The sequence below is a fragment of the Thermobia domestica genome, chromosome 8 (assembly GCF_964235325.1).
Source record: "Thermobia domestica chromosome 8, izTheDome1.hap1.1, whole genome shotgun sequence".
In the NCBI taxonomy this organism is placed as follows: domain Eukaryota; kingdom Metazoa; phylum Arthropoda; class Insecta; order Zygentoma; family Lepismatidae; genus Thermobia; species Thermobia domestica.
This window is the reverse complement of record NC_137461.1, coordinates 147,175,785-147,202,458: the sequence shown is the minus strand read 5'-3', so window position 1 is coordinate 147,202,458 and position 26,674 is coordinate 147,175,785. Positions and strand designations below refer to the sequence as shown.

General features: G+C 36.3%; 1 protein-coding gene across 1 annotated transcript in view; it reads left to right on the top strand.

The window, feature by feature from the left end:
• LOC145691853 (alpha-tocopherol transfer protein-like) overlaps nt 1–26,674 on the top strand; it is an 86,806-nt gene that overhangs the window by 14,580 nt on the left and 45,552 nt on the right. The window contains exon 2 of the mRNA XM_081767165.1: nt 26,270–26,415. Coding sequence (XP_081623291.1) covers nt 26,277–26,415 — 139 coding nt within the window. The 5' untranslated portion in view covers nt 26,270–26,276. The remainder of the gene's footprint in view (nt 1–26,269; nt 26,416–26,674) is intronic.

The window sequence follows — 26,674 nt, the reverse complement described above, 5'->3', positions numbered from 1 at the left end:
AAAGAGAGAGAGAGAAAACACTGTATATTTTTACTTTCTAACTTGAAATAGAAAATTTTCTGGTTTCCGAAAGCTAATTGGAAAATGATAATTTGTTGCTGTTTAACTTTCCTCTATAGAGTTGAATTTTATAGCTGAATGTGCAGTTAAATATAGTGGAAAATTTTCCACCAAACATCACTATACATAATATCCAAAATTCTCCGGATTATGAAAATTCCTTTCACTTGTTTCTACAGAGCAATAAAACTTTCCGGTTCACAAAAAGTTGATTTACTTTTTGCTTCAAAATGATGAAAATTTTCCGACTAATAAAGAGTTCTTCAATTTTTCCATACAAGACAGAAAATATTTCGATGTATGAAAAATTGTTTCACTTGTTCCTACATAGTACTGAAAATTGTATGAGCCATGAAAATTTTCAGACTCTTTAAATGATCTTTCACTTTTTAACATTTCTATACATTAATTCAATCAATTTTATGAATACTGAGGAATTGTTACTTGATCACTGATATTTGTTAAGAACGGAAAATTTTCCAGAAAAATATAGAAGAAAATGTTCCACCTCACATTTCGGCTAAACAACGATGTAGGAAAAGTGGAGTATGTTTTTATAAATCGGAAAATTTTCTGTTTGAAAATTTTCTGGAAAATTTTCATCACTTGAGACATCATGATGAGCAATGAATGAAAGGTTGGAATAAAGAAAGTGGAAGGAAAAGGAAAAACCCGAGGAAACCCACGTACACGATGTTTGTCCACCACAAAGCTTACTTGCCGCGAGCTGGAATCGAATCAAGGACTCCATACACCAGAGGTAAACGCTCTACCACTGATCCACCGCGACTCCTTCTAAATGGAAGAAAAAGGACAATCTCTAAATTATTAAAATTTTCCACTATAATATCAAGATCTCAGAAAATGCTTAATTCAAGTCGGAAGTTCCTAATTCCTTATATAAACTCCTAACTTCCTTATATTCCTTATTTCAACGGCAACGTGTATTTCAACATATTTAAAGATTTCGCTGCTGAAAGAGAAACAGGGGCAATCTGATGTGAAAGAATGAAAGTGACTCACAATGTACATTCGTGAAGTGCCCCCTCGGGATTCGTATAAAATTGATTCAAATGCAAAGTTCTCCGCGGCCCAATGTGCATTGTAATAATTTTAGCGGCCAATACTGTTAATTTGCATATTTATGGGCCTTCATTTATCTGGAATTCAATCTACACTACTATAACACTCGGACACAAAAATTCTTTTAGTTTCTTTAGATGTAACTGGACATGAATGTGAGCATACGCGAAACAAGCTGGATTAAGTACTGCTTGCCTGACACATGTTACCCACCCCGGCCACCATATTGGATCCGCCATATTGGATTACACTTTCGATTTTTAAATGAGAATAGGTGCAAGTGATACATCAAATTCATGTACAATTCTCTCGGAAATTTACTGGTGTAGTGAGTTTTACCGTACTTTGTACCATTTGCAAGGTATTGCATATTAAATGTCCGGAACTTCACTAATATTGAATCAATTAGAAAATTGTGCAGGACCCCGTGTGTATATGTAATCTCTTACGTGATTTATCGTTGACGAAATATGCTCTGAACGCACGTACATACAGACACACAGACGTCAATACGGAAATGGTAGGTCTTCACCCAAATTTGGTCGTATCTGGATTTAGATTAAAATTTTTGACCGTAATACAATACTTCTTTGTTATAGTATAACATGGAAGTAATAACAATCACAGAAATGTAAAAAGATTGTGACACCAATGTTGTAAAGAGTTTGTTTATACCTACAGTATTTTTCCACTTAGAAATTGTTTTCATTTTTCAACATGAAAAACGTAAGCATAACTGATATTACTCTACAATGTCTATTCACGAAGTGCCTGAAGGGGTTTAACATGCAATATCTTCCAATCGGTACAAGCTACAGTAAAATTCACTACAGTGAATTTCCGAGAAAATTGTACATGGATTTGATATATCACCTTCACCTATTCCCATTTGAAAAATCGAAAGTTGAATCCAGTATGGCGTATCCAAGATGGTGGCCGGGCTGGGTAACATGTGTCAGAGAAGGAGTACTTGATCCAATTTGTTTCGCATATGCCCACATTCATGACCAGTTACATTAAAAAAAAAAAAAAAAAAAACTGAAAGCAATTTTGTGCCCGAGCGTTATAGTAGTGAGTGATTAAATTCCGGGTATATGGAGGCCCATAAATATGCAAATTACCCGTATGGGCCGCTAAAATTAGTACAAAGTATATTGTGTCGCGGAGAACGTTTGCATTTGAATCAATTTTACACAAATCCAAAGGGGACACTTCGTGATTGCATCTTGTCAGTCGTAGACGTCCAGCTCATACCAATATATCTGAATTGGACAGACAGAAAATTCCTTTTTTTTCGATTGCAATGATTATTTCAAAAAGAATTTTTTTTAAAAAAAAATGCGTATGCTAAGAGAAATAAAAGAAATTACAACAGAACACCACATCAATTCCTGAAGTTAGGAAGATGAAACTCGGCATATATGCTCCTCATTAAAAAGTAAGTGCAGACATACCACAACGTTTTCCAAAATTCCGGTTGAAAGTAGGGGAGGAGAAATCTTAATATATTCGCTACATTGAACCTAACTTTGGCTTTTATTTGTGATTGCATAATGGAAAATGGCTTAACCGATTGGAAGGAATTTCGAGGCATAGTACCTACCTAAATCTGAGTATCTATCATGCCATTGACTGTAATTTTTTTTTTTTTTTTTTGTATGTACAAACTTTGCTTTTAACAGATTAAATCTGATTTAAAGAACTCGCTTAGCAAAACAATACGTTTATTGTTAAAAAATATTACGTGTAACAGTTTCGCTAACTATTCACTTTGACTTCATCAGACACTATGAATACACAGGTAGTGACAGATTCATTATGAGACAGCGAAAAATTTCCTGATTCCTGATAAAAATAAATATATCTCTAAATGTGTATTTATAGTGTCTGATGAAGCCTAACTAGATAGTTGGCGAAATTGTTACACGTTAATATTTCTTACAATAAAAGATTGGCTGTAGTAGCATATGGTAGCTAATCAGGAATCAGGGAATTTTTTCGTTGTCTGTTATATTGACTCTGTCACTACCTATGTATTCATAATATCTGATGAAGCCAAAGTGGATAATCGGCGAAATTGTTACACGTTAATATTTCTTGCAATAAAAGATTGGCTGTAGAAGCATATGGTAGCCAATCAGGAATTAGGAAATTTTTTCCTTGTCTGTTATATTGAATAATGTCTTAATAGTGTTTGATGAAGCCAATGTGGATAGTTGTTACACGTTAATATTTCTTACAATAAAAGATTGGCTAGCAGCATATGGTAGCCAATCATTAATCAGGGAATTTTTTTGCTGTCTCTCGTATTGACTCTGTCACTACCTGTGTATTCATAGTATCTGATGAAGTCAAAGTAGATAGTTCGCGAAACTGTTAGACGTTAATATCTTTTTAACAATAAACGTATTGTTTTACTCAGCGAGTTGTTTAAATCAGATCATGTCATTAAGACTAAAGGACGTATACAAAGGACGATAGGAGAGCTCAAAAATTTGTGCTAATACGGGTATACTGTATTATGAGTTTTTTTTATAACTACACTTTCATTGGAATACGGATGGGGAAAGGGGTACCTATGGGGAAAACGATTCAAAGATTTTCATTAACTCTGTTCTCCCCATGGGAAGTACTGGCATTTCAGTTAATAATAATAATAATAATAATAATAATAATAATAATAATAATAATAATAATAATAATAATAATAATAATAATAATAATAATAATAATAACTTTTGTCACTTATATACACACACGCGTAGTTATATTTATTATTTTTAATGAAGTTCAAATCTTGAAGAATAACAGGAAGTATAAACATGTGACATCTGTGAAGTTGAGTAAAGCGAATGGTTATCACAAGTAGTGTCTCATTTATATTTCACAGTTTATTTCTGTCAATAGTTTGCGGCTCTATGTTATTAACTACGGTTCTATGATATATATATATATATATATATATATATATATATATATATATATATATATATATATATATATATATATTCCAAGTTTCATTAGAATACGACCAGAATGTATGAAAATGAAAAAAGTAAAAATTGAAACATTTTGTGAGATTTAACAGGGTGGGCGGAGACTAACTTCCATTTGAAAATTGTTTATAACTTTTCTAATTCTTAACTAATTTTAATTGAACAAAAACATCATTATTTATCCACCATTTTCATTTACGTTTGGGGATGTTTGCGACAGAGTTCTGCAGGTACTCGAAGAATACGTTTGCAAAAGCTTGGTGAATTCACTCCTCCGACTCATCAAGAGATTTTGGTTATCTGCGGTAAACTTTTTCTTTCGCCGATCACAGACGAAGAAGGTACAGGATGTTAGGTCAAAACTTCTTGCTGAAAACTGCGTATTGAACCACGCACCGACATAAATGAGGCGGATTCAATCTTGCGTAAAGATTAGGTCATTTTAATTGTCTCACGTTGATACAGTACCATGAGTATAATATTCAAGCATAGCAACCTACCGTTCTGCGTCCATTCTGTCCCGAATGACGTTTGTACCCACAACTTTTGTGGATACCATGCCTCACCACACACTGACCTTTGAGGGATGTTGGCTTTATTCCACAACCACCCTCGGATCCTCTCCCGCCTAACAATTGTGCAGGTTAACCAATACCCATGTAAGATATGCCATCATCTGAATACATGATATTACCCAAAAAGATCGGACCAGATTTTATACCAAGCAAATATCGTCTTCTCATACTCCAACTGATTATCACAGTCTTCCAGCGATAATTCCTTGCAGTAATATTGTAAGGATCCCCGAATCACAACAAAAGCACATGTATGACGACACGTGCCATTATTTACAAGTAGCAGACGATATACAAAGACCCGAAGGAAACCGAAAGAAGACGGACCACATGAAAGGATCCGAAGGAGGACGAGCCACACGAGGAGGACACATAAAAGAGGGACCACCGATGGACCTGGCATCAGTCGACCAACTGATCGCAACCTATCCTAAACCCTGGAGGCTGTTATAAAGCTAAGATTTTATTCTAACTACAACTAGACCCTGGAGGCTGCTATGAAATGTAAGGGCTTCACCTTAAACAGTACTGTACCTCGTGAAGGCTACTATGAGCTGAGGTTTCCTAGAACCGAATCCTTGAGAACTCTGGAGGCTGCACAGAGAAACATTAGTTCTCCAGACAGCGGTATATTGTACAAATATACGGTATCCTCTTGCTTACTATAGAAATCAGTACGGAGCATACGTTATCCGTATGCTACATAGGCACTACCCTTAAATGTTACATCATGCCGTTGCAGGATGTATAACATCTAACAACTTTCCGTATATCACACGCGTTTACTTATGTTACCTTCATCGGCTATATGTTATATACGTCCATTTGTATGTGAGATCCTGACCGCCTACATTGTCTCATACGGAAAGTGCGTATAGACGGAACACTTATACAGCAGGTATTATAAAACATGCGTTTTCAGTTATATGTCTGCTATACCTTAAGTCCAAAAACTACAGGAATTACGCATGTAACCTATCTTTTTAAGTACGCCACCTACAATTTTTTTTCTCAGTATGGTATGAAGCTAAGGTGTTACCCGTACAGAACATTATAACCTACAAACCTTGGTCATTATAGAGAAACTTTGTTATTAGTACTTTTGTACACACAAAAGAATTAATTTTATAATAAAATTGGTGAAGGGATATATCTCGATCCATCATTGACTCTACCCGTAAATATTACAATATGGTTTCAACTTGTGAAAATTCAGTTCTTCCCCATTCCTGTCTTTGAATTTTTCAAGGACTTTGAGTGGACATTTCTCGAACCATTTGCACATTTTCCTTCGTCCTGGGTGTTAAGAGGCGACCGTGTCTCCTAAAATCTGCTACAGATCTTTTATCCATTAGCTTTAAAAGGCAATTCCTTACGGCCTTTGCATCTACCGAAGCACGGGGTGTTTTCACACTTCGCTACTATCTGTGCACTTGTAACACGGACCTACCGTATTCGCACCGGAATGTTAACTGAGCCTGCTCACGCAGGGTTAGACGTTGGGCTGAAGAAATGTTCTGCAACTAATACCTGTAATGACACAAATGAGATATCATGTAATAAATTTTATCATTGTAAGATATAAAATGCTTTTTGTTTCATGAAAATTCGCTAAGTATTAAAAAGTTTATAAACAATTTTCAATAGGGAGTTAACCCCGATGAGGGTTGAGAAGTAAGTCAATGCAACTCAGTAATATTTAGACAATCAAAGGATGTATTAAAAATGTGTTATAACAACTGAAATTGTATCCATAATGTAGGGATAGGCATGAGTGAGTTCGAGGAGTTTTACTTGAAACTCTACTAGACTCCAAGTAGACATCTCTGAGCTCGACTCGAGAAATTTTTTCCAACTCGACTCGAAATTTGACTCGAATTTGGGTTGAGTTTCGAGTCGAGTCGAGCTAAATCGGGCTAAATCCTATGTGTAGTTTCACGCACTCTCTTCAAATATACATACAAGACAATATAGTTATTATAAATGACACTACTACTACTACAATAACTTATTATTATTATTATTATTATTATTATTATTATTATTATTATTATTATTATAACACCGCGTATAAACATGAAAGATAGGCAGTTTGTATCTGAATACTTAAAACTAGTTGTCTGCCAACCTCGATTGTCGTGAAGTCTAGAAGGCAAGGATATAATTTACAAAATTCTAAATTTGAGTTCCGGAGCAAGTATTCGGACTCGAGCCAAAATTGTCAAAAGTTATAGGGCGCCGGCCAAGCATATTCAAAACTGCGCGGTCCGGGTTTAGGGTTTTCAACGGCTCGAGCGGCTCGGCTCACAGCTCATTCACTATCGAGCTGAGCCGAGAAGTAAGCCAAGCCAACAGCTTACCCAACTTAGTCGGCTCGAGCCCTCGGCTTAGTTAAGCCGAATCGAGCCGATGGCTCATCCCAACTAAGCTGGCTCGAGCCGAACTAAACCGAGCCATTATCTCAGTTGAACCGAGCCGATGGACTCGTTTCAACCGAGCCATTCGCTCAATTGAACCGAGTTGGTTATTCATCCGAACCGGGTCGTCTTGAGCCATCAGCTTGTAATGGACCCGTCTGGTCTCCATTACAGTAAAAGATTATTTTTCTTTGTATGCGCCCTTATTGTTTACCTTTACCATTTGCAAGGGCATATTAGTTATTGTTAATATTGCATTCATGCCATTATTTCTGTTATTTTGTTATATAAGTTCATGTTGGGTTATATTTAATCTGCGCCACCGGTGTATTGGCATTAATGGCCGAGAAATTATAACCAGTTATCTTCTTTTTCCTCTGTTAAATTGATATTTTCTGCTATGTATTATTAGTGATTGAAATAGAAATAACCGTGTATATATAATAATGTCGTTCAGAAGGAAAGACCACATAAATATGCTGTACTAGATCTAACAGTCTGGAATACATGAGGATTCCGTAAGTGGATTATCTTCTCTCTCCTGGTTATAAATAACGTCTTTCGCATCAGGAAGAATAAGGTATATGTATTGCTAAATTCATCACAAAGTTGACAACAGATGCCTATTCACATTCATACTTGTTTAATCGGTTATTATATGTGTATGTTTTAGCCATCTCAAATGATTCGTTTGCTTCCTGTAATTAAGTGATCATCCTTCTGCTGTTAGTATAAATATAATATAAATGTTTATTGATATATACAGTATGTATGATGAAAATGCGACAATTTGAAGAATTAATTGATGATGTACAATGAATAAATATTAATTAGGTGCATTGGGATGAGTCAGATCTAGAACAGGAATGCTATTAAGTAACCTAGATGTTAATGGGGATAACTTTGGAAATATATGAATATTTACATATAATTGTATTGGCATAACTATACCGAGGTGATGAGAGGACAACTGTTTGTGTACTATATACATTAATGATAATAAAAGCAGGTCAATATTCTATACTTGTATTCGATTTCCATTGTCATCTTATGGAATGCATTGCGTATTTATTCCTGATGTGCTAAGGTCCTGTTTCCTTCCTTGTTAGCCTGTCCTACGTTGGCAACGAATCAGCTCTTGTAAGTCCGATGCTCTAATGTTAACCGAGCGGTATTTCTAGATGATCTTATGATAAGCAACACATATTGTGGGATTGCCTGCGCCGTACCAGCGGCGGAAGAAAGGGCACTACAAGCTCAATTGAGCCGAGTCGATGGCTAAACCCAACCGAGCCGGATCGAGCCGAGCAGGTTGACATCATTATTCGGGATAGGTTTCTGTTTGAGCTAAAAAAAAAAAAAAAAAAAATTGATTGTGCAGGTCTCAGCCTTGATTATAAGGACTACAGTATATACTTATATTGGTGCTCATGACATTTGAGGCTGTCTCGTTATCAAGACGAGACGAAATGCGAGCGATGTCTCCTCTCGTGAGCGACGCTAAAAGTATACCATATTACTGCTTACACGTCTCATGGCTTTAGCTTTCCAGTCAAATCAGGCCATGATTTAGAAACGAGTTAAAACGAGTTGAACGAGCTAGCCATTTATGAAACTTGACTCGACTCGACTCTAAAGTCGATCTCAGAAACAGCGACTCGGCTCGGAACTCAACTCGAGAAAATTGCCTTTGACTCGTCTCGTGCCCATCCCTACCACATTGGATATTTTGTTGGTAGGAATAATGAAAAAAAGCCCAAGCAAACGTGTGGCATAGACATGTATTAATTCATATGTTACAAAAACTCGTCTCGTTATGATGAACCCTCAAAATAATATCACTGTCCACAATATATGCATTAACACTGTCATCGATGTGAAAGACACCGAATACTATAAATAAAACAGAACCATCCTCTCCGGCATGCCTGAAGTGGATGATCTGTTAGCGCACAGCATTTTCAATGTCCAGGCAGGTCGCATATCATCTACCACGCAGTGGTTTCTTCACCTAGAGAATGAGGTCAAAATCACATAGTGAAAAATCCGGTGAATACGCTGGGTGATCGAACTCTTCCCATCCCATCGCCACAGTAGGTTCCATACACAAACTGGTTTAAGTGGCTTTGAATTATCGTGCAGCAGTATGATTTAATTTTGCAATAGATCTGGACGCTTCTTCCTAACATAATGACATAGACATCGCTGCAAGGAATCTTTGTAGTAAGCTTACGTAACTGTAATACCATGAGGAACAAAGTGACAAACGAGTACTACCCTTGTCTCATGTACCGCACTCACCATCAATCGTGTGGCGTTCTATTCTGCAACTCAAAGCGAAAATATTATATAATGGTATACCTTCCGGGATTTTCTTCAAACGCTACAGGGAATCAAATATTTCATTATGTGGCAACGTCGTAGATTAACTTGGAACGTTAGCAATGCTCTACGAACTCACCAAGCTATTACATCAACTGTTATGTCAATAAGTGGTGTTAGTGCCAACGCCTATCGACTTTAACTCTCATCTGGAAAGAATCGATGTAACAGTTTGATGGATTGGTAGATCTACTCTATGGTTTACTTTATCTAATATTGTTGCTATCTGCATCTCCAGACCAGGACCCAAAAGGTATATACTGTATATACGCGCGCGCGTATGTGTGTGTGTCTGTGTACTAACTTTGCCATCCTGTAGAGTGTGTAAGGTGGTGATTGGTTTTCAGCACGTTCATTGGTTTTCTATTATGTCCTAAATTTTGTAATACCGTCAAGAAACGGAGATTTGAAAGTATGCAGTCTTGGAAGTGAACTTTGATTCTTATGACAAAAACAGAATAACTAAATTTTAAAAAACATAATGCTCATATCCAAACTGATGTTGCAAAACTCTGACCCAGTTCATTTTCCCATTCTCTGTTAAGTTCTAAACTTTACACTGTTTCTCATTTTTCATTTTCAATGAAAAATATATGGGTTTAGCCAATAGATTTTCTAGTCTAATGCTATGAAATAACTGCGTATGTCACTTATGAACTCTATACCAAAGCATGGAACAACCACGAAAATGTAAAAAAACAGAAAAAGTACTACTGAGTCTCATGTTTTTCTTATTGTCCGAAAAATTAGCTGGAATCTTGCACCTCGAAAGCTAATTAAGGCACTTGATTTCAATATAATATTAAAGTGCATAAGGCATCTTCGGCATCAACTCTATTGCTAGTGCCAGGAAGCGGAGTGTCTCCGTGGTAGAGCTTGACCACTAGTGCGTCGGGTCTCTGGTTCGATCCCAGCTCGTGTTAAGTGGACAGTATGGGGGACAAACACCGTGTACGTGGGTTTTCTCGTTTTTTTAGGTTTCCTCTCACTTTATTCATTCTACCATTAGATTCATTTCTTATTACTACCGTCTCCTTTCACTTAACCGCCATAACTGTGTGACGTAAAACTGAAAGATTACATTTTCTGTTGCCAGTGACCAGAAATTTGGTGTATGCTACGTATTGGATAGGATTTACTTCTCGGATGTAAGAGGTACCTAAAGGAAAATGTTGAGTTTTCAAGCGAGTATTTATAACTGAACTGTAATGATATACATGAAGAGAAAACTGTTTTAACATAGAGGAAACAATTATGTACTGTTTCTTGTTGCAAAAATAGCTTAGTTTGTTAAGAAATTATAAATATAAATACATCGCATTTTGCGTTCAAGTTTGTTTTTTTTTCGTCGCATTTTACGAATTTGTAGGAAACTGTGATATAATACAGCTTTGAAAATGAAATGAAATGAAATATTTTAGTATAACCTCCCTCGATTATACTCTTTAGGCTAAGAGGGACGATAATTAAGGTAAATGAATGGAGATGAAACAAATTGGTGGAATGAGAAAGTGGGAGTATCCTGAGGAAACTCACGGGCATGATGTTGTCCACCACAAGCTTGCTTGGCCGAGGATCGAACCAAAGACCCCACACCAGAGGTAAGCGCTCTACCACCGAACTACCGTTTCCGCCCCACTATAGAGCTTTAAAAAAAAACTGATATATCTTCGGAGTGAAGTCTCAAAGTTCAGCATTAGGTAGAAAATTACGTTTTTACTAGTTTATACAATTATGCACCAAGGCTAAGGAAGATGATAATGATGAATTCCCTGATAATCACAGAATAACGAAAGTAAGAGGAAACCCCGATAAAAGCCATATATACTGTGTTTGTCTACAACAAAACTCACTTTGAGGCACTGAGAAAAATCTGTAATCCGGACAGCAGTATATTGTATAAATATATGGAATCCTTATGTTTACTACAGAAATTAGTACGTTATCCATATGCTACATACGCACTGCCCTTCTTCCTGCTTAGATGTCACATCAAGCCGTTGCAGGATGTCTGACATCTAACAATCTTCTGTATATTACACACGTATGTGTATGTTGTATACGTCAGTTATATGTTACATACGTCCATCTGTATGTGAGATACTGACCGCCTATATACAGTTCTTTCGTTCTTCTGTAAATTACGTTTATTCGGAACACTTATGCAGAAAGTACTTATAAAATATACTTTTTCAGTTATACGTTTGCTGTATGTTAATTCTAAAAACTACAGGATTTACACATGCAAACTACTTTTTTACGCACGCCACATACCTTTTTTTCTCAGTGCGGTACATAGATCGAATCACGGACCCCACACGCCAGAGGTGAGCGCTTTACCATTGAAAACATTTGTCGATATTTAAATATGGTGCTTATAACTTTTATATTTTTAGGGTAATATTGATTAAAATAAAATGTTGAGAACATAATTTTGACACTAATTTTCTTCATACTAAAATATTTAAATATATAAAGATTATGGAGATATTTTTGCCAAATTTTAATTACAGCCCTAGTAGCAGAGACAACTTACAAATCGCTTGCTGTAAGCTTGCATTGGAAGTCAGCAAGCTTGCATCCAGCTTGCTTTGAAAGCGTGCAAGCGTGCCGCAAGCTGGATTCCAGTAACGAAGTTACAAGGGGGCAACCTTGCATTCAAGCTTGACGCAAGTATTTTACGCTGGCGACAAGTCAATAGCCAATGAACGGCCAGTGATACTATGACGGTCTGCGAAGAATCTAAAGTACTGCAACAAAATGTAAATTGTATGAAAGCACGCGTTGAAAGTGCAAGAGTAGAAAACAAAAAGCCAAGCACGTGCCAACTAGCTGAAAGCTTTCTTGCTACTTCGGAGTATTTTTGGTTTATTTATTTATTTGCATATTTATTTTCACTTTCTTTCTTCTAGGTGAAGCCAGTGGCGGATCTAGAAGGTAAAAGCTGGGGGGGAGGGGCAGGCAGAACCCAGACTATGATAGGTATATCATGAGTTTACTATAAACTTTCAAAAATATATAAATAATAGCTTAAATTATTTTTACCACTCAAAAACTGCGGAGAACGGCCGAACCGAACGGCCCCAGGCTAGGTCCGCCACTGGGTGGAGTTAAGTTTACTGTTAAAATAATTTTGGAGAGTAGCATGTCTTTAGCCACATAAAATGGCTAAAATTATACTATGTACCAGTTTCGTGGCTTAAACCCGTTCTCCCATTGAACAACATACAGTATTATTAAAAGACAAAAAAAATTCTCCACATTAACTTACGTATAAAAACACCTGAAATTATTTCAACTTAAAAGCTTGAATCCTTGACCAACTTCTACGTTCGCATCAGCTATATCTACACATGATTATTATTATTATTATTATTATTATTATTATTATTATTATTATTATTATTATTATTATTATTATTATTATTATTATTATTATTATTATTTAATCTCTAAAATGGTAACAAACGAATTCTTTAATATATCCTAATAGGCTAATTATAGTAGATGAAGTTATATTAGCGTTTCAATCAAGTGCTTCATCAAGTCTACGGTTGCCAGATTTAGTAAGCGCAAACCCGGGACACCCCAATCTCAGGTTATATGTAAGATCACGGTTCCTACTCATTTGGGCAGAATCAATTAATTATAGTAGAGTTACAAACTAAACAAGTTTTCCTTATCTGCATTAAAACTTTGAAAAGAGTAATAGGACAACATACAGGTTGTCAATGAGTCAAATTTTAGCTCAGTTACAAGGAATTGCCACAGTCACATTGTTTCCAGGAGGCTGCAGAAAATTGATATATTTTTGCCTTAAATAATGCCACCCGTAGATCTTTAGTTTCAAAGAGAAAGGTTGGGTTTGTTTATGCTCAGACTATACCTGTCTTTTCTAAGTTCTGCTCACAATTTTCCCCATTTTATATACAGTCAACGCAAATGAAGCCCCAGAAAGGATGTATAAAGAATGTTAAAATGTAACATAAGAAGAGCTCTCTGACATCCCTTATTCCGAATTTCGATTTCTTTTCTTTCGTTCTTCCTTTTTTTTTTTTTTTTTTTTTTTTTTTTTTTGTCTAACAGGCTCTAAATATTGCGCCAATTACGACACATACTCCCATTTATGGTTGAAGAGATACTTTTTTTTTTTAGTTTGTTGCGTCATCATTTGAGTCAGAAACACTACCTTCCGTTTTTAGGTGAGAAACGCTAGTTCTTGCAGGTTGATTTGTTTTTTCAATCTGAAAAACGAAAACCGGGACGACAAAACAGGCGTTTTGAAAGCCTTTTTCGGGACAGTTATTTGTTTTCACTGAAAACCGGATTTGTCCCGGAAAACCCTAATATTCAAGTCTATGTAACACGTTATTTTCTTTGCCTGTGATTTAGAATGCATTTAATACATATGTGTATTCAATACATAACATTTGACTTCTTTGTAACTACCATTGTTAAGGCGGCAGACTACTAAATATTTTTGAAAAACTAATAATTTTTCTTTTGCCCATTTTTCGTAAGTGGAAAGAGGTAATAAAATGTAACTTACTACAATAATAGATAATGTTATTCTACACCCGAAAATACGAATCGGAAGAATTTTCAGTGTTGCCATCCATAGAAATTACAGTGTGACCAGAATATGAATTACTCAAAAATCTAGGTAAAGGCAGCGACTAGAAAAATGAACTCAACGGTAATTGATGACTTATCATGCTGTCTACCTTTCTTGTTTACTACTTTTTAAATAACATTTCTATTTATTTTATAAAACTTACATAAATTATTACAAAATAAATAAGTTATTATAAAATAAGTAGAAACATTTTTTTAAAAAGTAGTAAACAAGAAAGGTAGACAGCATGATAAGTCATCAATTACCGTTGAGTTCATTTTTCTAGTCGCTGCCTTTACCTAGATTTTTGAGTAATTCAAATTCTGGTCACACTGTAATTTCTATGGATGGCAACACTGAAAATTCTTCCGATTCGAATTTTCGGATGTAGAATAACATTGTCTATTATTGTAATAAAATACCTTTTATTACCTCTTTCCACTTACGAAAAACGGGCAAAAGAAAAATTATTAGTTTTTCAAAAATATTTAGTAGTCTGCCCCCTTAAACATTATTTGTTTTTTTCTTTATTATTGATTATTGACCACTATTTCCTTAGCAATACATTTTACAATAAAGTGATTATAATTTATGGTTTGCTCATCAGTAAATATTAATTGCGCGCTTAAACAAACTGAGATTAAACGTCAGGCTTGGATAAATAATAGTTTTTGGCTCTGAACTAGTCACGCAAATGGATCAGATTAGCACAGCATCTGCGAAAATAAGATACGACTGTGACTTAACTTTGAAAAAAGTGTTTAATGATCTAGTTGAGAAATGGACTGAAGATTGCCTTTCGTCACAAGAAATGAAGACAAAACTGTTTAACATCTCGTTTCGCCTAAGAAGATTTATGGAAGATATAGTTAAAGAGGAAATTGGCCAGGTCCCGGAAGAAGAAGGTGTTCGTCAGAATATTTCTCCGAATATTACCGATCTTGCCCCAGAGGCTGAGCGTCTGCTCGTGGAGTCTGTGCACACCGGTAACACTTCTGACGGCACCATTGTTTTTGCGTTTACCAAACATTCAATTCGTTTATTTGATATTAACGTAACTTTCTGTAGGGTTGTATGGTTCCCACAGACAATTCAGCTAACATCATTCAATGCACTGCAACAACTCATTGTTAACTACAAAATAGTAATTCGTCACCTGACAGAATTTGCTCAGCTACATCACCGTTATTTCGAGGTTGTAAGACTAAAAGAATGTGCAGCGACACGTAAAAATGTGCCATCTCTAACAAAGGATGCAATTGAGAAACCGACGGAATCACGTGCAAAATGTTCAAAATCAGCCTTGAGTCAAGCTCCGAGATCTTTACAGTCGATCGCCGGACGAGCAGGGAAATCACATCGCTTAACAAGCGTAATTTCAGATATAAACAACACATCCATGTCTGCTCAACCTACGGCTATTTTGAAACCTCAAGACAATCATAAAGCAAGCATAAATCCTATACAAAATGATCCACTCTGTCCACCAAACTTCACGGGCAAAAGCAATGTGTCTCGGAAATCTGAGAGGAAACAAATGAACCACTGTAGTTCAATGCTGGATTTACCTGGAACCTCTTGCGACATAATTGAACAAGAAACACAAAATTCCGGATACCAAAAACATAGCGCTTGGCATGAAAATTACATTCGCTACAGTGTGGACCTATGCGATAAGACACGTTGCACATACGAATTCACGACATCTGTGTTGCCTGAGTACAGGTCGTGGGAAAGTCCACAACAAGACTTATGTGGCGAAGATGATAAATCAGCTAATTTCGACAAATACATTCACATGTACCCGACTGAGCACGACTGGATCTTGCAAACAAATGAAGCACTGAAGAGTCAGTTTATTCTGCATAATAATACACCTAAGGATGAAGATTCCTCGTCAAAAGAAAAGGATCCAAACAACGAAACCATACTCATATATTTGGAGAAAAATGATAAACTTTTGCCGCTTACGCCGAAAAGAGGTGATTGGAACAAATTGCTAAGCATTTCTACAGTTATGTATAGTGTACCTTCTTCGCAACCAAGATCAAGCGAAAGTAGCAATGATAACTACTATATAGTAAAGCCAGAAGATAATGTGAGTAGTGAAGTGAAAGGAGTATTAGAACAATATCCAGATCCTCCACCTGCTTCCATCATAAAAAGCCTTTTATCTAGTCTTGTTGACGAGATGTCCTTCGAGGTATCCAAAGATGCAGCTCAACTGCTCCAGAAGTCTTATGACCAACTGAACGAACAAGTACAGGCAACAACTACAAAATTGTATGATCAGCTTTCGTGGTATGACTGGTATCCTACTCTTTTCAATCTTTATCGTGAAAACATTCAAATAGAAAAAGAAAGGCTCCTTCGCTCCATCGATAAGTCATTGATGTCCTGCATAAATGTAATTAAGTCCATGATTCCTGATTTGGATGACATAATGACGTCAAAGAATCAATGCAAAATTGTAAAGCAATGGCATAAACAGCAGACCAAGACTGTAAATGATATACTAAAAGAAATAGGCAAAATGTACAGACCTCCCCGCAAAACCACATTACGTAGAAGAGCCTACAATGGCATGAGGAGGATGCTGCAGTGCGTTGCTTCATTAAGCAACTGCTGTTCAGCGGAACCCTCATTCATTTAACCAGCCTTACAAGCATTTAAAAAAAAAAACAAAAAAAAAAAAACTAAATTCTCTGTTTTGTATATTTTGGTTTCCCGCTGTGTTATGTAAACATTCCTTCACGTATAATCAAGTGTGGTTGATCTCTGTTTCGATAATAATCACTCTTGTTACTGATCTTTAAGAATAAAAGTCATCGTTTGGCGCTCCACTTGACAACACAAGGTTTGACCCAACGGATCCCTTGTGTATGCTATTATTAATGTTTCGTTAGAAATGTTATCCTAATATGCTGACTACGTCGCTGACAATGTAAATACAAATAAATCAAATCAGAAAAGTGAATTCCCCTCAAATATTTCGGCATGTAAATGGATGGTTGTGTCTCCGTTTTGGCTTTGGATGGACCACCATTTTCTCAACAAGGTTGAAAGCACCCAGAGAAGCTGCGAGAAGAGTATGAGTAAAATTATCAAGAGAAGATTTCAATGTTCCGAGTGGTATTCTATGTTCATTCCCCAGCAGCTTCCGCCACTCGACGTTTCGATAAATGCTTAGAAAGAAGACTTCGAAGTTGGACAGCATTAAGAAAACGTGAAGGAACGTATCTTCGATATTCACCCGTAAACAAAAATTAAGATTCTTTGGATACTACTTGAACCTTTACATTTCGGATGTTGTTCGCTCTTATGGAGTAAAAACGCTTCTTCATGGAGTATAAACATGTATGGTCATCTCAATTATTAACAGGATCACACATGTAATTTAACGTACCTAACACGTCAAAAACAATGTTTTAGATGTCCCATTGCAGAACACGGAATTTATATCCAGTCAAAGGATCTTCTGTGTATGGTTTAATGTTTCGCTTTATTCTTTGTGTCTATATATATTATGAACATATTTGTTCAAACTACATAGTAAAATCAGTGCTGGATGAAGATTTAACACATTTCGGCGAGATAATGGATGGCTATTTCTCCGTTTTGGCTTGGAATGTACCACCATTTTCTCATCTCTATTGAAAATATCCCCAAGAAGCTGTGTCAAAGGTATAAGTCAAATTTTCAAGAAAGGCAGCAACTTTTTGAGTGAGTGGTCTTCTTCTCTTCACATCCTAACAGCTTCTGCCACTCAGGGTTTCGACACATATATAGAAAGAATACTTGGTATTTGTCATCATAAGACACATGAAGAAGTGCAAAGTTCCTTAAAAATAAACTTAAAAATAAAACACGTAATTTTTAAAACGTTTTAACTGGATAATTTTATTTCTGGCGAACATAAACTTTAGTAGTAGAAAATAGACTAATTCCTTTGTGTTAAAGATTGTGTTTCAGTGATCGTAGGAATAACCTCGCAGAAACCTCAGTCAGAAAGCAAGTTCAGGGAGATTAAAGTCCTCCGAAAATATTCTTGGTCTTGTTTGGCGTAAATTTTTAACTTACTTTTAATCTTAGACGGCATTATTCTATAGGGTAATTCAAAAGTCAGTTTACATACTGGAAGAGGAATATTTCAGTGGTATGTGTACGGAGATGGCGTGGGTCAATGAAAACTTGACCAACGACCTACTGACCCATCACCCATCGTGACCACGACCCATTGATCCATATATAATTATTTCCTTGTTGACTTGCAGATAATTTTCAGTGAAAAATAAGGTAAAACTTGTAAGTCTTAAAGTTAAATAGACCAATGTAAAGAAGAAAAAAAGGGGGGGAACTAAAATTTTCCATATAATTAAGCATCCCGTACAGATTTAACATTTTCATGTACTTAATCGTACAGTACAAATTTTATGCCTATTTTTCTCACAACTTTATGGCTTGATTGCCTTATGCTCTGAACGCCCCATATAATAAAAACAAGGTTCAGCAATTATTATAATAGAAAGCAGTAGATATAAAATGCGAAGCACTACAGCTTTTGTTTCTCAATTTCTTTTTTCAACTAATATCGATCGTTTTTGATTACTTTTACAAATCAATTATATAAAGAAAATCCCCCCAGCCAGGACATATTCTGTTCATTTTTAATAAAGAGTTAATATACTGAATTTTAGATCTTTAAGTTAAACAATCTGTGAGATACTAATTTTTTCGCAAAAATTCGGACCCCACCCCCCTTTACCATGTATATTATAATGAAAGCGATACGCCTATGATAATTTCACAGTTGGGACTGGGGCCTAACTATATACCAAAAGGTATTTCATTTGACTGTCCAATTTGGCCGTGATGATCACGCACACACAGTTACATTGAATATTTTATATAGTAATTCAAATACACCCTGTTTCAAAAAGAATATACGTATTTCGAATGCATATATTTATTAAACTTTAAGACATATGAATATGAAATTTTACACACATATTTACGAACCTCTCAAGTTCAAATTACAGTTCAAAGTTCAAATTACAGATGTTCAATATGTCCTCCATCAGCGACACGAACATTATCACATCGATACTCAAATTCCTCCCATACTCGCGCAAGCATGTCCTGCGTCACTGATGTTATGGCAGTACGGATCCGGTTCTTCAACTCTTCCACGTTCTGTGGGAGTGGTGGTACATAAACGTTGTCTTTAACGAAACCTTACAGGAAGAAGTCACAGGGTGGGAAATACGGTGACCGTGGAGGCCAGCTGAGACATGCTAAGTCGCCAGCTCCTTGACGACAAATTCAACGGTTCGGTAGTTTCATTCAGATATTTACGCACTTGGCGACTCCAGTGAGAGGGTGCCCCGTCTTGTTGAAAAATGAAGTTGTCTCCGTGCAGCCTTGGAAACAACCAGTATTGCAACATAGCGAGATACTGCTGACTGTTAACCGTGCTTCCATTAAAGAAGAATGGGCTGTAAACAGATGATCGGGATATTGCACAAAACACATTGACTTTGGGCGAATCTCGTACATGTTCAATGACTGCATGTGGGTTCTGTAGGACCCAAATTAGAACATTTTGTTTGTTTACCCGACCACTAACACGGAAAGTCGCTTCATCACTGAACACGATGCGTTGTGCAAAAGTGTTATCATTGTCAATAGCATCCAGGATCTCGTTACAAAATGCCACAAGTTTGCGTTTGTGATCAGGACGCGGAGCTTGTAACAGGTGTAACTTGTGCGGCTTCATAACCAACCGACGTCTCAAAACACGCCAAATTGTTGTTGTCGGCATTTGTAACTACCGACTGGTACGACGAGTTGATTTTGAAGGACTACGTTGGAAAGCAGTTTGAATTCGTGCAACATTTTCTTCAGGAACACGAGGGCGGCCAGAACTCTTTCCTTTACATACACATCTTGTATCTACAAACTGTATCTACTATATGCGAATGTTCCACCCATTGGAGGATCAATTTGGTGCCTCAACCTGAAACGTCTTTGCACTGTAATCACGGAATTGCACTTCGCAAACTCGAGAACACAAAATGATTTCTGCTGCGGAGTAGCCATTTTAAACATATGACGGTTACCAAGCAAAACAGAAGACAACTGACATCTAGCGGCTATTAATATAAACTAGACTCTGTATTTGTTTCTCCAATAACCGAGCCGAAGCGCAGCGATAATAGTTTGGACAAAATAATTCTTCGTAATACGTATATTCTTTTTGAAACAGGGTGTATTACAGGTGATTAAAAAAAAAAAATGCCAGTAGTTAGCAACTCTCAAAGCTCACAGGCTGTATCTCAAAAGCCAAATAGTAAGTCCAACTGTTATTATTACAATTACGAATAACAATATCCAAAAGTGCCTAAAGTTCTGTTTTCAATATAAACACGAAAAAAGAAGAAAAGGAAAGATCTTGAAAGTAAAACGTAGGCTGTCTAGAATTCAGTGAGCAGAATAGGTCGGTGGGTCACGATGAGTGGTGGGTCGCAGTGGGTCCCATCCTGTTGACTCATTGTCCACTGACCCACTTGACCCATTGACCCACTAACCCACTCCATTTCTGTATGTATATTCAACATGATGATGGCTTGCTTGAAAAGGTTACGTAACTCAATCCTACGCTTCCATTAGCATAAGATTTTTGTTACTTGACTACATTTTTTTTTTTTTAGAGACGTGTAACACTAATTGGTTTTCACTTTGAGAGTCACTAAAAAAGTGAGGGCATATTGTCAAATTGTTCAAACCAGAGAATATTTGAGAACAGAGATAATAGAAATCACTGTTCAGATTGCCCTTGTGACAATAGAAATTTCGCAAACTGAGAGTTTCTAACATATACATATTCAAGCAGACTTTTATTAGACTTTTAAACTATGTTATCCTGAAGTATGCGACGACTAAAAGCAGCCGCACATGTTCCGGAAATCTCCACAGAGGAACAACTCTATAGGCCAAGTAGTGATGGGCAAAATGATTCATTTCGGGGAATCGGATTATTTACTCTGATTCATTTAAATGATTCGATCATTTGATTCGTTCATATGAATCGCAATTCAACGCAATCCCTTCGCGCAAGTGAATTTGTTGGAAGTGATTAAGTCATTGAATCAGTTAGGTTTGCGGGTATCTGTTTTGCGCAAATGAATTATTCGATCATATGAATCGCTTGGAATACTGCGCTTCTTTTCTGTGCGACTTAATAAATTCATTAGGTCTTATGCAGAGTCGTTCTGACGCGTGATTAGTACCATACTAAAGAGTTCGACTGACATATGTTTCCTGCAGTAGTCAGGCCTTTAGTATGACGCTAATCATACGTCAAAACGGCTCTGCATAAAGCGGGTTGTGACGAAATGCAATATCGTGAATCATCTTTGCCATGTGACACGGACAGCGTTGCATTGTGGTGCGTGAGTGGCTCGGGAAGTCGTTGCAAGCTTCGCTGCGATTATGAAGTTTCAATATGCTATTGTTTTACTTCCAATGTTGTTATTTTTACATCCTGCTTTCATAATAGGGCTTGAGGGAAAAACTAAGTTTCTAGCAACGCAGCTTCTTCTCTCCATTCTCTCAGAATCTACGAAACTAGGAAGAAGGAACACGCGTATTTTTGTTCTTTCCCCATTCCTCGTCAACTGCAAGTGCGTCTGCAGAAACAACGCTACCAATTCCCCTACACAAGTTAGCAGTTTGTGATTCACAATTCAATCCGATCACTACAAGCAATTCAAAAAGGATTCATTAGAAAAATCAATTCATGTGTGAAAAGAATCATAATTCATTTGATTCACGCCATGATTCGTTCATAATGATCGAATCGTTCATGATCACCACAACATTAAGGCCAACCCTTGCGGATATCCGCAGCGTTATGTCGGCGAAAACTGCGCAGTTTAGTTGGACCCGGTAAATTTCCTAAGATTGGTCCGGAGATACAGTACTTAACCCTTAGTTTATTTTAAGTGCCACTCTCTAAATTTGTAAAGTGTACACAAGAAATATCTAATATTATTTCAAAAGATCAATATATGAATAATTTAAATGTATCAGGATCTTATCTCTGACAACCCGAGTAATGTTTTTAAAAAAATTAATCTTAAGTGTTTGCTTCTAAGGAGATAATAGCTTATAAGAAAGCCATTATGGACATATTTTGTATATGAATGCAACGTACTAAGTAATTATTCCTAACGATAAAACTTTCTCTCACTTAAAGCATTTGGTAACATGAGGACCAAGCAAGTGGTAGTCCGACGGAACGAGATCAGGACTGTACGCAGGGTACTTCCCCTTCTCCAAACGTAGCCTTTAAAAAATTTGAGTGGGTGCAGGCGGTGTTATTTGGACACGCATTGTCATGTAACACAAGAACGCCTTCCGGCAATCGACCTTCGCGTTTATTACGAATTGCAAACTTTAACTTGTTTACAAGCATATCACTGTACTTTTCACTGTATATTGTTGACCTGTTTTCCAGATAATGTTCCAGGATTGGCCCTTGTGATTTCAAAAATACTGTGAGTATCATTTCCCTACAGAAGATTGACTCTTGAATTTCTTCTTGACGAGAGACCAGGGATGCCATTCCATGCTCTGGCGTTTGCTCTCTGGTTGAAAGTGATGAATCCACGTTTCATCTCCAGTGACGATTCGCCTAAGAAATGCTTCATCTTTGTTAACACAACGATCCAGTAAGTGCTGACAGACTCTCCCAACGTTTTCGCTAGTGCTCTTAATTGAATTTTCTCGAAATCCATCTTGCACAAACTTTGTGAAAGTTGAACCTGTTGTGCTTGATGTCATATACAGAACCATCACTAATCTGCATATGGGTTGTCACTTCATCAACAGTCACTCATCTGTTATTCTGAATCAAGAAACGGACTTGTTCAATAATGTCATCAGTTATTACTGTAACTCGATTCTCTGCTCTTTCCTCATCCTTCACGCTCGTTCGTCAACTTTTGAACTATTCAATCCACTGGTAAATACTTTGCTATAGCAACATATTGTCTGCGTATTGTGTTGGAAGTCTTCCGTGAATTTTCGCTACGGATACACCTTCAGACCTTAGAAAAGGATGATAAAACACTGTTCTTGAGGGGCACGGTGGCTTAGTGGTAGAGCGTTCACCTCCGGTGCTTGGGGTCCTTGATTCGATCCCAGCTCGCACCGTGTGGACTTTGTGGTGGACAAACACCGTGCTCGTGGGTTTTCTCGTGGTTTCCTCCCACTTTCTTCATTCCACCATTTCATTCATTTCTCATCATCACCATCTCCGTCAGTCTAACCGGCATAACCGTGAAACGTAAAACTTAAAATTAAAACCCTGTTCTTCGGTGCAGAAAGAGAATGGAGGGCCAACTTTATTTCGCAACAGCGCAAAGCAGACTGATCTGATATGCTGCAACCTACCACAGGCGAAGCCAACGGTGACACCTAACATCTGGTGAGCACAAAATGCCGTAGAACCAACCTGAAAGAAAATAGAAAAATGTTGCAGTTCCTTATTGACTTACCCTCATATTATTAGATATATTATTAAAGGAACATTACAATAAGATGTACAAGTTTGGAAATCACAGAATAATAATCCAGATCAACTTCAGAAATTTAGAAAGGAGAAACTGTGGAATGTAATTAAAAATTGGTTGAGATCAAATCTATTTTTATTACAGGATAACTTTTGTTGCAGCACTTACCCCAATCAAGTTCTTTGAAAATAAAAAGAAAGTACAGAACATTGTTAGTAGGACAAAGGGATTGGCAAACTGGATCATATTGTATTTGAATGTAAAATATTTAAAACGAATCGTTCAATTCTACTTGATCAATATCACAATATTGACTATGATAAATTCTGTTTTACGAAATAATAGTTGAATATAATTGGAATATTATTAAATTACTAATTCAATTACTAATGTCCGGAATTAACCTATAAAGGAAAATATGTATCCTGGAATTAAACTAATCTAATGTAAATAAAATAAAGATTTTGTTTGTGTGTCTGTTTGTCCATGTGTTTGTGTGTGGTGTGAAGACCAGACGAGTTACCAAATTTTGGTCACGGGTAACTTGGTCCAGACCCCAGACCAAGAACAAGCGTTTTCTTTTTTCTTTAATTCGAATCAGGAGGTCTCAGGAGGACGTAAACCAAAATGACCGTTTTTATTGTCAAATCCATACTTTTCGCGATCGCTGAGATCAATGGTGACACTTTCATTAGCGATGACTTTCAAATTCAACTACTATTGTATGCGGGCCGGGGGTTACCTGCGGGAGGCTTACCGAGACATGTATAAACAATACAAAATGACAGATATTAGTGTCAAATCCATAGTTTTTGCGGTCGCTGAGATGATTGGTGATACTCTCATAAGTGTTTACTATGGACACCCCCTCCATACAGCTCGGTTCGTTCTGCTCCGCTCCTGCCCTGACTCGGTTGGACAGCATTCGTGTTTTAGTGGCCATCTAGCACAAGTTTGTTCGTGTCTTATACACTCAATTTTATGCCATATATCCACACGAAATTGCAATAATAAACCTAACCTCACCTAATCTAAACTAACTTTACCTAACCAAAATTACACAAAACTTAAAAGAAAATTTTTTGTTAAAAAAATGCCGCCCCCTCAGGCAACGTATGCCAAAAACTGAGATCGTAGCAACAAATAAATATTCTATTGCTAAAATGTAAGCAAGCAGAAATAGAAGAAGTATTCAAACAGTTTTCCCATCTTATAATTACAAAAAGTAGTAAACAAATTATTCGAGAAACAAATATATATATACCACTAGTAACATGAGAATTGATCCCTTGCCTCTTGTGAGCTTGTCAACTTCTTGTTTTGAGAAATAAACCCCAGAATTTTAAATTTCTATACAAATTAACTTCGATCGAAATAATGTTCTTTATTTCTTTCTTCTACATCTAATCAGGTGATAAATATTAAAGACCCTTGAAAAAGTCTCTTGTGACCTACAGGGTGATCACAAAGTCCCGTTACCACTTGATAAATGCTAATGTAAGTTTTCCCGTTATCTCTTGATAATTGCTAATGTAAGTTTTCCCGTTACCCCTTGATAAATGCTAATGTAAGGTTTTCGATCCTTTGTTTCAGATTGTGTGAACGATGGCTAATACTTCCAGATACAGTATTGAAAAACGTGTTCTTGCAAGTTGTTGGCATTGGCTATATGAGAGAAATCATGAAGCTCAGATCTCACCACCTTTGATAATACTCTATGGGGGTTCATAAAGGGCATCGTTGCAGAAAAGCGTTACGATACCACTGTTGAATTGACAGAAATTGTGAAACAAGCTTTCATGCAAGTTACGCCTGCAATGCTCTGCAAAATGTCCTACAGAACCTGGCTGCGTATTATCCTTTGTCAAGAGAATGACGGGAGACAAGACTGATCCTTTGGACATTTAACGTTCTCTATCTCAACAAAAATTCACGAAAGATTTGTTGTTCATGTCATTCATTTCTTTCCGTGTAATTATTTGCGTACCGGTACGTTCAGTGGTTTATGTTATTTATTTCCAGGGGTTGCGGGACTTTGTGGCCACCCTGATTCTAAAATTGACTTCTACTTATCGCTTAAAATTCTTCGTTTTATGTATTGGAAAAGTTATGTCATGACTAATTGTTGTTATTCCTGCTTATTGACTTTTAAAACAGCAGTTAACTAAATTACAATTTTACTTTGTATTTTTTAGACTTTTTTTAAATACAAAATAACACATATATATATATATATATATATATATATATATATATATATATATATATATATATATATATATATATATATATATATATATATATATATATATATATATATATATATGTGTGTGTGTGTGTGTGTGTGTGTGTGTGTAATAAACGAATTACGTGTGTGAATGGATGAGAGGACAGAAACAATGTATTACTTTACATGTATGTATTGCTGTAAGTAGCATTGTAAATTAATTCGTTTTCAAAACTACGATATTTTAGTTATTTACTATTAGCCTAATATTTATACTTTGTAGTAGAATTTCTGTGATTAAGGATATGATATAGACCCTATATATATGCTTTATTACAGGTAAAATATGATTTTCGAGCCACTGAGCTGGGTAGAAAAGGAAAGATTGCTAACATTACACAATGAGGATAAAGTTGAAGTTCAAAAAGATCTTCTTTATATTCGGGAATGGCTTGAGAAACAGCCACACTTGCCTGTCGAGTTACGTAAGTATCAGTTACAATCAACATTAAAATGAAACCTGAATATATATATATATATATATATATATATATATATATATATATATATATATATATATATTTTACTCAGTCGGATTTGCCTCCGACAGCACCTATAATTGAAGTAAGTAAGTTTACAAGAAACAAATAATATTACCTTGATAAATTGTAGGTTATTTGTTATAAATCCATTAGTTGGTCCTCGTATGAAATGAAATGAAATCTTTGAGTTTTACGTCCCACG